The sequence below is a fragment of the Sarcophilus harrisii genome, chromosome 6 (assembly GCF_902635505.1).
Source record: "Sarcophilus harrisii chromosome 6, mSarHar1.11, whole genome shotgun sequence".
In the NCBI taxonomy this organism is placed as follows: domain Eukaryota; kingdom Metazoa; phylum Chordata; class Mammalia; order Dasyuromorphia; family Dasyuridae; genus Sarcophilus; species Sarcophilus harrisii.
In genome coordinates, this window is record NC_045431.1 from 236,016,195 (window position 1) to 236,030,519 (window position 14,325).

General features: G+C 62.4%; 1 protein-coding gene across 1 annotated transcript; it reads left to right on the top strand.

The window, feature by feature from the left end:
- Window positions 1–1,712: 1,712 nt before the first annotated feature.
- Window positions 1,713–4,012, top strand: LOC116420086. The gene is made up of 3 exons (XM_031943602.1): window positions 1,713–2,076; window positions 2,255–2,606; window positions 3,256–4,012. Exons 1-3 carry the CDS (start codon window positions 1,713–1,715, stop codon window positions 3,623–3,625), a joined length of 1,086 nt encoding a protein of 361 aa, XP_031799462.1. The 3' UTR covers window positions 3,626–4,012.
- The last annotated feature ends 10,313 nt before the right edge of the window (window positions 4,013–14,325 follow it).

A 14,325-nucleotide genomic window follows, 5' to 3' on the forward strand; every position in this document is an offset into this window, starting at 1 on the left:
TCTTAGTCTGAATTGCGGTGGGGGGGGGGGGGAGGGGACGGCTGAGACGGCTTGGGCCAGTTGCCTTCCCTTCCCCCCCTTCAGCCCCTTACCCTTAGGGGCTCCCTGCTTAATCCAAGGAGGCTGCGGTGGCAGAAGAGAACGTCCTGAGTGTCCCAAAGGCCAGAGCCCAGCCCACGGCCACTGAGGCTTGGGGGAGGGCGGAGAGCAGCCGGTCTCCTGGCTTCCTTTCAGGGGGTCTTGGCAAGCCCTGAGCTGCCCTGAAGCAGGCTCAGCTCGAGGGCACCTTCCATGCCCTTCCAGCCCCACACCTATGATGCCCTGAGAAGGACCCCATTGAGGGAAGCCTGCTGGGGACCCCCTGCTCCTGGCCAGCTCCTCACCAGCTTAGGACTGGGCTGGGGACCCCGGGGTGGGGGGCTTTTCCTTCTCCAGCTGCTGACTGACTAACAGCCAAACTGCCAGGAGTGACCAAGAACTGCTGAGGCTGGAAGTGAGAAGGCTCGGCCGGAGCGGTCAGGACCAAGGCCTTCAGGCCACCGAGGCTGGGAGCTCGTCTCCATAGCCACCATGGAACACACAAGAGGATACTGTCTGAGGCTGAGAGGGGATGCTGAGCTTCCCAACTGGGGGGAACCGAGGCAGGGGCTGGGCCACGGGGCCTTGGAGAGTCCCGGGCTTAATCGACATCCCAAGGCTCACCAAGGCTCGATGATCCCGGCATTGGGATGCTAGAGCCACACTCTCCTTGGGCTGCACGTCCCAAAGTGTATTGGACTGGCCGGTGGCCCGCCCTGCCTCGGTGGTTCAGGCCTGACTCCCCCAGAACCCTTTGGGAGTAAGATTCGGGGATAATGAGCTGGGATGATCAGCCTAGAGAGGAGGCGCTGGGGCCTAGAGACAGACTGGGAACTCGGAGATGGGTTAGACTACCTGGCCCCTCAGTCCTTCCCTCTCAGGGACTCCGGGGTCTAGGCCAAGAGGGCAACGAATGGGGCTCGAGCCGATCCCCCAAGGAGCCTCACTGTCGGCGGCATGAATGGGCCGCTCTCCCATTGGGAGGGAGTTCTTCGTCCCTGGGAGGCTGTGGCGAAACCATCCATGAGGTAGTCCAACAAATCTCTGCTGAGCCAGGACAGGCCCTGGGTCTGTGGGCCTAGCCCCCTGCAGTTCCCGAGGAACAGAAGGCAGGAAACCGTGGTTTCCTCAAGTCCCCCCTGCCCTCTCCTTAGCCCAGACTGGGGAAACCTTGGAGGCTGTGAGCAAGGGTGAGCTCTGGGAGGGGAGGAGGGGAGAAGGGAGGAGGGGAGAAGGGAGGAGGGACACTGCAAGGTCCCACAGGACCACGGCCAGCTCTGGGAGGGTCCCTACAGTCCACGCAAGAATCGTTGAGTGAAGGTCATTTCCTCAGTGCCAGGGGAGGCCAGAGGAGGCCGAAGGCAACGAGAGCCTGGAAGGGGAGAAGAGCGTGAGCCTCCCCTGACTTTGGGGTTAAAGAAGGGGCATGAGGACAGCCGCCCGCCCGCTGAATGACTTTCCCGATCCCTGCTGGGGCATGCGCTCAGAAGGCCAGCCACCTCTGACCTGAGCCCGGCCGGCTGCTGCTGTTCCACCTGCTGACCGAGGAGCCCTTTAGAACCCCGGCAGACCAGGGAGGGGGCCGCTGGTGAGCCAGGGACCGCTGGGCGGCTGGGGCAGGCTTTGGGGGCCACATGCTCGGGGCTTCTCCTTCACCCAAAAGCCAGCTTAGAAACACCCCGGGGATACTCCAGGAGCCCAGAATTCTGCCCTCCAGGGACCCCTCCAAGGGTGGCTGCTGGGCAGGGCCAGCAGTGCAGGGCCGGTGTCCATCTGGATTCTGGGGGACAAACTGGGAATCGTGGCCCTTCGCAGAGCCTGGGCCCTCTCCCCGGCTGCCTGTCCCGGTGCCACAATTCCGGCAGGGGCGGCGCTGGGAGTGCCCGAGAGCCCCGGAGCCGGCTGGGGCCACCCCTTCACAAGAAGGCCCCTACAAGGGCCCCAAGGAGTACCACGGTGCCAGGACATGGCATGCCAGGGGCTTCTGCATCGGGGGAGGTACCCTGGGCATCAGAACTGTCCTCAGAGGCCCTCTGAGGTCAATTCTGCCAGCCCCCTGCCTCCCGACTGTGAGCATCTGCCTCCTACTTGCCCAGAACAGGATCCCGGGCCCCTCCGCACTTGTCCCTGACTCTCCGGTTACATGCCCGGGTCCAGCTCTGACCCAGAGAGGCAGGCGAAGGGGGCCTCCCTGCAGCTGTCCGGGCAGCAGTTGCCCCCGTCACCCCAGACGTGGCCACGTGTCTGCTGGAAGGCAAACGAGCCGTTTATTTATTACAGGAGGAGCAGGAATTCTCCACCACCTTCAGAGCGGAGGGGGATGGGGTCTTCAATGCCCCCTCCTGGGCCCCAGGGGCCGCCAAGGCCGGGCAGAGGGCTCCAAAAAGGCTGCAGGGGCAGAGTGGGGGAAGGAGAGAGGGCAGGAAGTTCTCCTGGGAAAGGCATCGAGTCGGAGCGGGAGGGGCCTCGGGAAGCCGCCCCAACAGAACCCCTTCACATCTTGGACCCGGCCTCGGCCCTCCAGTGGGGTGCGCCCCCTCCTCCCCGGGCAGCCCCCTGCTTGTTCGGAAGTTCCCCTGAGCACCATAGCTTCTAAAAGTCTCCTGGGGGAGTTGGGGGGTTTGGCCGGCCCCCAGATAACCAGACACCAGGGGAACTAAAGAAATGCCCGGGGGAGTCGGGGGTGAGAGCACGGCCCTGGGAGCTGCGGGAGGGCCGACTCTAGGCCTTTGGTCCTGCCCCCTCTCTGGTCACTCCCTGACGGATCCATAGCAAGCACCTGGGGGGCTTTTGTGGAGAGCCAGGCTCAGGGTGTAAGGGGCCACCCCGTGGGACGCCTTGTCCCACTTCTGGGGCTCTTCCTGGGTCCCTGCCTTCCAGCCCGTGAATCTCTGATCGCCCGCTGAAAGAGTGAGAGGATGGGGGGGGGGGTGCTTTCTTCAAAGACAAAAGGTGCTATTTCTAGATATTCTCCTCCTCCTCCTTCTCCTCCTCCTCCTCCTCCTCCTCCTCCTCCCTCTTCCTCCTTCTCCTCCTCCTCCTCCTCTTCCTCCTCCTCCTCCTCTTCCTCCTTCTCTTCTTCCCTTTCCTCTTCCTCCACAAAGCTCTGACGTGATCCCCAGCTTGCCCCTCTTCCCCTTTGGGTAAGGGTCACTACCCAGAGTGCTTCTCTTCCAGAGCTCTCGAGTTCTTGCCCCCAGACCAGGACCGGCCATTCAGAGTCTGTCCTTCCTCAGCCATCCCTCCTCACTTTCCAGAAGAGGGGCGACCCTCCCAGAGCCACACGGGCCTGCAGGAGCAGAGGATCAGCGGCTCTCTGTCACTTTCCAGCCCCCGCCCCCTCCCGCCGCTGCTCTTTCCATCAGTGACCTTTGGGGGAGTGGGCCCACAAGGGGCCTGGCCCTTCAGCTCCGTGCTCACCCCGGTGGGTGGCGTCTGTCCAGGGAGCCTGCTCGGCAGGGCCTTCTGGGAAAGGACCTCCCCCTGGCCGTCTTCACTATGGCCATGGAGTGAGCACCCCAACAGCTTTCAGGGCACCCGACGGTGAGACGGACGCCAAGGGGGACGTCTCCTCAAGGAAATAAAGCCGGGCCCGGGGTGGGCCTAGAACTGGCCCACCTGTCCATGCTACATGATTGTGTCTGTGAATGTGTGAGCGTCTGTGTCTGTGTCTGTGAGTGTCTGTGTGTCTGTGTGCACATATACTCATGGCTGTTGGTCTGTGCCTGTGTGGGTCTGAGCTGGCCGGGCAGAGCCTTCTGGGAAAGCCCACCCCCCCCAGCCATCTTCATTGTGGCCACGGGCGAGTGCCCGAACAGCTGCAGGGGCCAGGGTGTCAAGGACGCTTTTGTGCTCTTGGAGTGGACGGAGACCCCGAGCCCCTCGCGGGATGGACACGGCCGCCCGTCGGAGCCCCTGCAGTGGCCGGGACGTCACTGGGCAGTCACACAGACAATGGGAGTGTCACCGGCGAGAGATGGATCAGGGAGGCAGCTCTCGGGGGAGACACGGGGGCCCGGGGGGGGGGGGGCGGGCGGCCTTTGACCCCAGCAGCCTCTGATTCCTGCCAGTCCAAGCCACTCCCCGGCCTCCCGGAGACGCCGCGGCTCACCCCACGCCAAGGGCCTGCAGAAGAAGGTGGAGGCGTGTGAGAGGCAGCCCGAGGCTGAGAGAAAGGGAGAGAAGTCGGGCTCCTGGGACCCTCAGGGTCAGCACCACAGACCACCCCTGACGCTCCACAGGGATGTGACATGGAATCATTAGAGAGGGGGGTTGTGGGGGCCTTTCTCTGAGATGAGCCGTTGGGGGGGGGAATCCAGGGGGTTGGCCTGAGGGAGGGTTGGACTGCAGAGAGGCAGAAGGGCAGGGCCTCATGTGGCACCCGGGGACACGGACAGAGGGACACGGGGGACAGAAGGACACGGCAGACAGAGGGACACGGGACAGAGGGACACAGCCTTGGCGACTGGGAGCTTACTTTCTTGCGGCCCACAAGCCCTTGGAGCTGGGGCGGGATCTCTGTGAGGGGCCCTGTGGGGGAGACTCGCCGGCTCTGCCCTGCCAGGGAAGAGCCTGGGTCCCCTCTCCATCCTGAAGCTTCCTGAGTCAGAGCCTTGGGTTTGGCGGCTTCATCTGCCCACTTGCTCTGGGTCTGGGGCCTTCAGCCAGGTGGCCACTCTGAGCCTCAGTCTCCACATCTGTCCAATGGGAACCGTGATTCCTGCCCGACCTGCATCCTAGGGAGAGGAAAGTGCCCCATGAGCGGGTTCTGTGGGGCCCCAGAACCTCAGCCTCCTGTGGGAAGGTCCCCAGGCCTCCCCTCTCCCCCAGCCCCGAGCAGGACATGCAGCCTCAGCTTGGCGAGGGCTGGAGGAGGAGCCTCCGCCTCAGACTCTCTGGACCCCGGAGTCCCTTGCCCTGTCTGTATTCATGGGCCCAGCGGATCAGGGCAGGGCGTCCGAGCCCCCTGTACCAGGCGAGGAAGGAGCCATCCCATGGAGGGGCCGGGTCGCGAGTGGACCTCGGCCGGCCGCCCCCTCGAGCAGGGCTTCCCCTCCCCTGATGTGTCCCTGAGCAGAGAGCAGGCTGGGGGGTGTTCTCGGCCCTGGAGACACTGCCTGCCCCCCACCCAGTGCTGGGCCCCCAGGAAGGATCCCTCCCACTCCCCTCCTCTGGCCCTGGTCCCTGCAGCTGCCCAAGGGATGTCAGGAATCACAGATGCAAATCAGCCAGGTCTGTTTGTTTTTCCTTCTGGGAAGCCAAGCCACCAGGGGCCACCAAGCGAGAGGGGGAGCAGTGGCCCCAAGGCGTCCCTGACTGAGGAGAGGGAGGGGGGAGCACATGGCTGAGAGGGGGCGAGGGGGGCGGCCCGGGAATGAGGGGGGCAGCCCAGGAATGAGGGGAGGCGGCCCCAGAATGAGGGGGGCGGCCTACTGCAGGGAGAGCTCTTGAAGCCAGCTACCCCCCAAGGTCCCTAGTTCCTGCCCTGAAGAGGGGTCCACAAAGGAAAAAGCAGCAGGAAAATCTGAGGAAGCCACCACAGATCGGACCTGCCACCGTCAAATGCTAGAGCCGGAGCCCTTTGGGGGGGCCCCTACAAGCCCAACCCCCCAAACTCGACCCTGTCTGGGTGGCCGAGTGTCAGCCCCACCCAGCCCCCGCTCTTTTCCCTCCACCTCCCCTGCTCTTCAAGGCAGAAAACAGATGCCTTGAGGACTCCGGCTGGCCCTGGGAGGTGGCACACAGGGCCCACGTCGGAGCCGGAGACCCTGGGAGCAGAGCCCGGCTGTGCCGCTGACCCCACGCTGCTCCTGGACGGCTCCCGGCACTCAGCGAGCCCCCGCGCCCTCAGAAAGCACCCACTGTGTGCCATGTCCCCACCCAGGCTGCCCGGTCGGGGCCCCCTTTCCTGGTCTCCCTGATCCTGCCCAGGGTCTCCCCTAGGCCCCCCTGGGGCAGGTGCCCGAGCTCAGGGTGCCCGGCCCAGAAAGTGGCAGCTGTTGGTCAACTTTGGCCACTTTAAAGCCAATCAGGCTCCCAGCAGCCCAGGGGACGGCCCCGGACCCCAGGAGACCCCCCCAGTGTGGGCTGGACTGTGCCCCTCCCGGTGCCCAGGCTCTCTCTGCCAGCTCAGTCAGTCACAAGGAAAAGGACCAGTGGGCACAGGGCCATGGGAGCTGTCTGCGGTTTAGCTAACTCCCCATTTTCACCGGGGAAAAGGCTCCATTGTTCCTGTGTCCGTTCCCCCCCCCCGGCCTCCCCCCATCCCTGGGGCCCCCTTCCGGAGGGGCAATCACACGCCACAGATTAGGAGGCCTGAGGGGCAGGATGTGGGGGCACGAGGGAGCCGGCTCCTGGGGGGCAGGGACCCACTGCCCAGGGGCGGGGGCTGGAAGTCTGGGCTCCACGAGACCTGAGGAGCCTCCAGCTTGGCCCGAGAGGGGCTCAGCGCCCTGGTCTGGCTGGAAACACGGGCCAAGCCCCTTTGGGGCCCCGGGGACCCTGCAAAGTGGCTCCTGGGCCTTAGGGGTGGTCTGGCCCAGAGGGGCTCAGGAGGATCAAGGAAGCTGCCAGTGCAGGGGGGGCGGCCTGCAAGGGCTGAGAGGGCAGGGAGGAGGGAGGGGGACTTAGGGGCAGGAGAAATAGACCAATGTTGGGGAACCGGGAAAACCAGCCACGAACCTGGGGACGGGCAGGAGGCCGTGGTGTGGAGGCCAAAGGAAGCCAAATCAACCCCGGGATAGGAAGGGAGAACGTGGGTGAGTGACCCTGCCCAGGGAGAAGGTGAAGGCGCCCCCTCCACAGGTCAGGCCCCAAACCGTCCCCCAGCCGGGCACACGGAGCGTCCTCCGGACGTGCCTCAAGGCTCCTCCCAGAGCCACGGTGAGCAAGCCTTGTCCCGGCTGGGGGGCCCAACCAGGCAGGGAGGGGGGGCCACACGGGGACCGAGAGCCACGGGTCACCCCAACCCCGCCCAGCTTCAGCGGGTCTCTGGGCCCAGGCTGCCTCCTCCAGGCTCTCACTGGGCCCAGGTTGCCCACCCCCCCAGGCTCTCACTCCCCACTGGGCCTGCGGCTGGGCAGCCCATCTCCGCCCCACGGCAGGCTGGGTGGCAGCTTTCAGCCTTCAGAGAAAAGGGCGGCGAGGGCCGGTCCGCGCCCGATGCAATTAGCCGGAACGGGCCGGAGAGCACCATGGAGCCGGCCTTTGTCCACTGCCAAAGAAGGAAAGAGGTCAAAGGTGGGGCTTGGATCACTGGAGAAGAAAGCCAGAGGAGGCCATCTCTCTGCGAAGTAACGGCCGCCAGCTGTTCAGGCTGCCAGCTGTTCCATTCTCAGCTGGACTGGCCAGTTGTGCCTGAATGGGGCAGCTCCACAAGGCCTCAGAGCCCACTCGGGCTGCAAGCGCTCCTGCGAGACCGAAGCCAAGGGCAGCCGCCCAGAAGCCTCCGGGGGAGCCCAGAGCAGGCCCAGAAGCCCCCAGGGGAGCCCAGGGCCGGCCCAGTCCCTCTGGTTCTCAGCTGGCTCTGTCCGGCTGGGCTCCCCATCTAGGAATAGAGAGGATGATGGGGGGAGGGGCCATCCTCATCCGGGTCCAGGGCTAGGAAAGGCCGGACAAAATGGCCAAGCGCCAGAGGTCTCTCTCCTCCAGGGGGGAGAAGGGGAGGTTTTTTCTGGGAGATGAGAGATGAGAAATGGAGCTCCATGCCCACGACACCTGTTTCTTTCCTCTGTCAGGAAAAGGGAGGACAAAGACATGTGCACGACGATCTCCGAGGAGGGGTCTGCCTCTCTTTGGGGTGACAGGCAGAAAGGCAAGGTCGCCGGAGGGGCCCCTGACGGAGGCAGCTGCCGGGCGGGAGGGGCGCTGGGAGCCAGTCTCCCCTCGGGAGCCCACCCTCGACTTGGACACGTGGGACACCGTAGGGCGGAGGCAGGAAGGCCAGTGTCGCAGAGGATTTTCACTTACCTGTCACTTCCTCCCATTTTTTTCTTTGAAAAAAAACACTACTTGTCATATGGAATGGTTCTGAATGGGGGAAGATACGTGGGCTGTTATGATGATGTAAGAAACAGAAAATGGCCATAAAAAACCTTTTTTTAAAAAAGAGAAGCCTTCTCTGTATCCCACAGAGGTCCCAAAAAGGGGAAAGGGCCCCAGGCGCACAGATGTTTGTGGTGGCCGGAAACTGGAGACTGAGCGGAGCCCATCGATGGGGAGAGGCTGAATAAATGGTGGGACGTGAATGTTATGGAATATGATTGTTCGATGAGAAACGACCAGCGGGAGATTTCAGACAGGGCGGGAGGGGGGGGGGGGGGGGGGGGGGGACTGACAGGAGCTGATCCTGAGGGAAGTGAGCAGGACCAGGAGATCATTCTATGCTTCAGCAACAAGACTGTATGAGGATGTCCTCTGATGGCCGGGGCCATCCTCAGCAATGAGATGATTCTATATTTTAACATATTTAACATGTATGGGACAGCTGGGGGAGGGGGTGGGGGAGATTTTGGAAGAGAAGGCTTAAAGGCAAGGGTCAGTGCTGAAAAATTACCAGGCAGATGATTTGTAAATAAAAAGCTTTTAAAAAAACCGAGATGATTCAGGCCAGTTCCCAGGGGCTTATGGGAGTTGTCTGCACCCAGAGAGCACCATGGGGACTGAGTGTGGGCCGCAACATAGGATTTCCATCTTTTATGTTTGCTTGCTTTTTTTTTTTCTTTCTCATTTTTTTTTTTCCTTTTTGATCTGATGTGTGTGTGTGTGTGTGTGTGTGTGTGTGTGTACAGCACGATAATTGTGGAAATATGTTTAGAAGAACCGCACGTGGTTAACCTATGTTGGATCATTTGCTGTCCAGGGAGGGGAGGAAGGAAGAGAAGAATTTGGAACACGAGGTTTTGCGAGAGTGAATGCTTAAAAATATCCTTGCGTGTATTTTGAAAATAAAAAGCTATTAGCAAAATAAAATTAAAAAGACACCGCAGATCGTCTCAGGGAAGCTACCGACGTGAGAAGCCAGGGGTTAAGATCTGGAGCTTTCACTTTTAGCTGTTTCACTTTAGGGGAACCAATTTTCTGCTCTTTGGCCTCAGTTTGCCCCTCGGTAAAAGGCAGATAATATTCATCCATCTCTGTTCCTTCAGGGGACTGTGATGAGAAAAAACTCTGCAAACAGAACAGGATGAGAGAAGTTTGTCTTGTATCTGAAATACTTAAAACTTCAGAAAACTCCCATTTGAGGGACCTAGGAATGGCCGGGCCCGGCCCTGTCACTGTGCGTGACGTCCCCTCTAGGCTCTCATCATGACGCCCCCCCTCTGGGCTCTGGTCCTGATCTGCTTCTAAGTCGCTGTGTGACCGTGGGGCAGGTCCCTCTCTCTGAGCTTTCTCCGACCAGGGGATTTCACTTAAGTCTACAAAGGAAGCCGGGTCGTGGGGTCTGTGCTGGGGGCTCCCCCGTTCCCAGCCTTCAGGACCTGCTTCCTCTGGCCTGGCCGAGGGGAAGGCTGGCCCCCAGCTGCCTATCTCCGTCCTCCCAGGGGCCTCTGCCACGAGTCCCCTGTCACTCAGCTCTTCTGCCCCGCTGGTCACACTGAAAGGGATTCTCCTTGTGCCTGGGAGGCGTCCACATTGCTGCCAAAATCTCCGGGGAGACGCAAGAACCAGACCTGCAAGGGCTCTCAGAGATTGTTCTCCTGCCTCAGTTTCCCCTTCTATTCATGAGGGCCCTCGAAGGCCCCCTTCAGTTTTTGATCATCCCCATTGTCCAGATGGTGAAACTGAGGTCCAGAGAAGGGAGACACACTGTCCAGAGTCCTATAGAACTTGGCAGAACTGGGTCAATGTCCCCGCCCCGGGGAGGGGGGGGGGGGCTCTTTCCTGTGCTCCAGAGGGAAGCAAGCTCAGCAATTCTCTCCCCTCCACCAGGACTTCCCAGGAGCTCCCAAAGGTGAGCTCAACTCCCCAAAGCAAATGTTTCCTCCTGGAGACCTCCCTGTCAGGGGATGAGGAGGAGGGGAGCAGCCCCCCCCCCCCGGCTCCCTCTGCAAACTAAATGAGAAGAAGGGAGCAGCCCCTCACCCCCAGGTAAGCAATGGCCTCTCTCCCCGGGCCTGCCCCAAAGCCCAGCCCGCCAAGCCCTAGGCCCCTGTGACTGAGCTGGGGAGACATTGCTGTGGCTACTGGTTCCCCGGGTCTCGGCAGCCTGGTCCCCCAGAGCTCAGGGGGATGATCCAGGCGGGGGCCATGGAGCCGGAAGCCAGCGGCCCTGGGGGGGGGGGGAAGCGGCAGCTGCCCCATATCCCTGGGGCTCGGAGCCGTCGAGAAAACTAGCTGGGCCCCTTGTCCGGACACAAGCGGGCTTTGCTAAGCGGGAGCAGCTTGGGCCGAGGCCCTCCTGCAGCGTGAGAGCCAGGCGGGCTCCTCCTGATCTCCTGGGCCGAAACCAGCCCACGCAGCAGCCGCGCGGGCCCGAGGGGCTGGAGCCCCCTCCCTCCGCCGTCCCTGCGGCCTGTTCTCCATGTCCACAGAGCGTCCCTTCTGGGACTGCGCCCCCCCCACCAGTGGACGCCCTCACGCTCCTCCTCATGCCCTGGCTCCGAATTTCCAAGGGGTGGGAGGGCGCCAGCTCCCCACCCCCACCCCCACCCCACCCCACCCCCCACCCCCCGTTTAAGGCTCCTTTCCGGCCAGTTTAGCTCTTCCTTTGCTGGGTCCCGTTTCTGCCCCCCAGAAACCCCAGGCCTGGGTCCTCAGAGCAGGCTTTCTGGCCGCTGCCCAGCAGCAGCCACGCTGGGAAAGCCCCATTGTCTGGGAGGTGGGGGCCACCAGATGGGGCTCTCCCGGAGAATGCCCGGCCGCCACCTCTCCCGTCGCGGGCAGGAGGAGGCTCATTAAAGAGGCTGAGTGACTGACTGGCTCTGATTAGCCTCATCTCCCCCACCCCCTCCCGGTCGCTTCCCACTGAGCAGGCCCCGGTGACTGCCCCTGAATGGGGCGCTGCCTCCTATTGCCATTAGCTGTTGTTTTCCAGTTGCCTCCAGAGACAGAGGATCCTCCTCCCTCCTCCCTCCCCGAGGCGGGGGCAACCCCGCCGCCCCTCCCCCACCACCATCCCCCAACCCGGGCCTTGTGCTGCCTTGGGGGGGGCGGGGAGCACCGGTCCGGGAGCCACTAGGACCCAAGCACGGGGGAGAAGGAGAAAGAACCTGCCGGTGCCGCGTTACCGGCCCGGCCCCTCAGCTGGGAAGGTTAAAAAGCCCGTCAATCCTGAGCCGGGAAAGCCGGGCGTGGGCCAGCCTGCTGGGCTCCCAGCCTGCCCAGCGCCCCCACCCCGGCCACACTCCCCGCCGGCCACGGCCCGCCCACCCGCAGAAGTCGGGGCGCTTGGGGGGAACGTTTCAATTCCGAGCATTTCCCTTGGTTTTTAAGCCAAAGGCTCGGGAGTCTCACAGCTCTGAGGCGGTCAGGGCTGGGGGGGAACGTCCTCCTGCTGCCTCAGTTTGGGGTTTGAGGGGGGCGCTGTCACGCCCACCCCAGGTCCCCTGGCTGCCAACGTGCTTTCTTGGCTGGAAGTCGCGTGGCGGTGGCTGCAGACGCGGGCGTGCGCCCGGCGGGGCCCCAGCGTTTCTGGGCCCGAGCTGGGAGCCGCTCCCGCCCCCCTCCCGGCCTCGCGGGCGCTGGCCAGGCCTGGGTGCTGATCTGCAGAAGGGCCGCCCCCGAGGGCCGCCTGTGTCAGGCAGCGCTTCCCCGGAATTCCCTGGGGCTCCCGCGGCCGCCGCGGCGCAATTAAGGCGCTATTACGGTCCTGCTGCGGCCTTGTGGCTGTGTGTGTGTGCGTGTGTGCTTGTGCGTGTGTGCGCGTGTGTGCTTGTGAGTGTGCGTGTGTGTGCTTGTGTGCGTGTGTGCTTGTGCGTGTGTGTGCTTGTGTGCGCGTGTGTGCTTGTGAGTGTGCGTGTGTGTGCGTGTGTGCTTGTGCGTGTGTGCGTGTGTGTGCTTGTGCGTGTGTGTGCTTGTGTGTGTGTGTGTGTGTGTGTGTGCGTGTGTGCTTGTGAGTGTGCGTGTGTGCTTGTGCGTGTGTGTGCGTGTGTGCTTGTGCGTGTGTGTGCTTGTGTGTGTGCGTGTGTGTGCTTGTGTGTGCTTGTGAGTGTGCGTGTGTGCGTGTGTGCGTGTGTGCTTGTGTGTGTGCTTGTGTGTGCGTGTGTGTGCACTTGTGCGTGTGTTCACGCGCGCTTCCACGCGTGCGCGCGCGGGGCTCGGGGCCGGGCCCGAGGGGAGCCGTCGCGGCCTTCCTCCCGCGGCGCGGGTTTGCGGCTCGGGCTTTTGTCCCGGCGGGCCGTAATGGTGCCCGTTTTGGGGGGTCCCCGGGGGTCCGGGCAGCTTTAATTCGGGGACAAAGCCTCATTTGCAGGTCAATGCCGTGGCACGCTCGCCTCGCCCCCTCGCTAACCCTCCTTTTGTTCCCCCTCGCCCGCTGCTCACGCCAGATGGTCACGGAAATGCTAATGCGGCCGCTCGCTCGCTCCCCCCTTTTTGTCCTGCATTTAATTGCGGCCCTCGCAGATGGGCCGGCCCGGAGTGTGTGCGCTTCATTCAGATGAGGGCTTCCCAGGCGCCTCGGGAGGGCCCGGCTCGGCCGCGCGGGGATTAGCCTGACGGGGAAGGTCTCGGATTAGAAGCGCGCGGCTTGTCCGTCCGCCCCCCCACCCCCACCCCCCGCGCACCGCGGCCCCGCTGGGCCCCCCGGGCAGGTGGCGCCTGGTGGAGGGAGCCGGGACCGGGGGCGGCTCTGGCAGGGCCGGGTCGGGCCGAGCCGGCGGCCGCGGGCGCCCGAGCTCGCTCCTCGGGACAGGGCAGAGAGCTCTGGACTCTTGGATTTCTCCAAGCTGGGAAGGGAAGCGATGCAGAATGGGGGAGGGGGGAGGAACAGTTCTTTTCCCTTCCTAGTCCCGCCAGCCAATGGGCGCTCAGAAGGAAGGCGCCCGAAATGCTATTTGCCCCCCCCCCCTCCGGGAAGAGAGTCTCCGACCTCCAGCCCCGGCCTCCTCCTGGTCCAGGAAGCTCTCAGCTCCTCCAGCTGGGATCCTGTTAACAGTCCCCCCCCCCCAACCTGGTCATGTCAGAGCCCGCAGGGACCTCGGGCTTCTGAGCAATCATGTACCCAAAGTCCTCAAAGTCTTACAGAGGGGAAGGGTCTCCTACCTCGGGGCAATCCCTCTCACTGGGATCAGTTTCATTGTCAGAAAACTGGGTTCAGATCTGCCTCTGCAACCTGCCTCTATCTACTGTCTTGTCCGGGTCTTGGACGGCACCTCCTCCTCCTCCATGGGGGAAGCCTTTGAATGCTGAGATTTCCAGGTTCCACCTGAGTCTTCTCTTCTCTAGGCTGGACACCCCAGTTCCTGCCATTGATCCTCCCGTGCCCACGTGGGCCTGGGCAGTGGAGCTGAAGGAGGAGGCCCGAGGTCCAAACGCCAGATCTGTTACTGACCACCCGGCTGCCTTTGGCCAAGCCTTCTCCTCTTTCCGAGTGACTGCGTGCAGTCAGGCTAGACTCAGCGAACTACGCTTCTCCACATATCTCTGTCTCTGTCTCTGTGTGTCTCTTCTCTTTGTCTCTTTGTGTCTCTGCCTCTGTGTGTCTATCTCTTTGTCTTTGTCTCTGTCTCTCTGTATCTCTTCTCTGTCTTTGTCTCTTTGTTTCTCTCTATCTCTGCATGTCTATCTCTTTTTCTTTGTCTCTGTCTCTGTGTCTCTTCTCTGCCTTTGTCTCCTTGTGTCTCTCTGCCTCTGTGTGTCTATCTCTTTGTCTTTGTCTCTGTCTCTCTGTGTCTCTTCATGTCTTTCTCTTTGTCTCCTTGTGTCTCTATCTCTCTGTCTCTTCTCTTTGTCTCCTTGTGTCTCTCTGCCTCTGGGTCTCTTTGTCTTTATCTCTGTCTCTGTCTCTCTCTCAAGAACACTAAGTGTTTCTGTAAAATGCCCAAAGCTTTGGTTCTGTCCAGTCCAGAAGAAGAGGGCGTGTCTAGAAAAGCCAGTTCCGGGGTGAGTGATGGTGTGAAAGGGGCTACACTCACGGGGTTAGTGGAAGGACACTTTCAGAATCAGCCGCCGAAGACCCCGGGGAGCCTGCGTTTCCTGGGCCACTAACGAGGATGGCAGCTGCCTCCGTAGCACATACTTAAGGGTTTGCTGGGAGAACTGGAAACCGAAGGAATACAGTCCCTGCCCTCCGGGCCCTTACGTTCT

What these genes read in the sequence shown, in the direction of transcription:
- LOC116420086 (XM_031943602.1), top strand. Translation starts at nt 1,713, where the DNA reads ATGCTCGGGGCTTCTCCTTCACCCAAAAGCCAGCTTAGAAACACCCCG. An exon ending in GGGCTTCTGCATCGGGGGAG is followed by an intron (nt 2,077 to 2,254) that starts GTACCCTGGGCA and finishes CCAGAGAGGCAG; the next exon opens with GCGAAGGGGGCCTCCCTGCA. An exon ending in GGCCTCGGCCCTCCAGTGGG is followed by an intron (nt 2,607 to 3,255) that starts GTGCGCCCCCTC and finishes CTTCTCTTCCAG; the next exon opens with AGCTCTCGAGTTCTTGCCCC.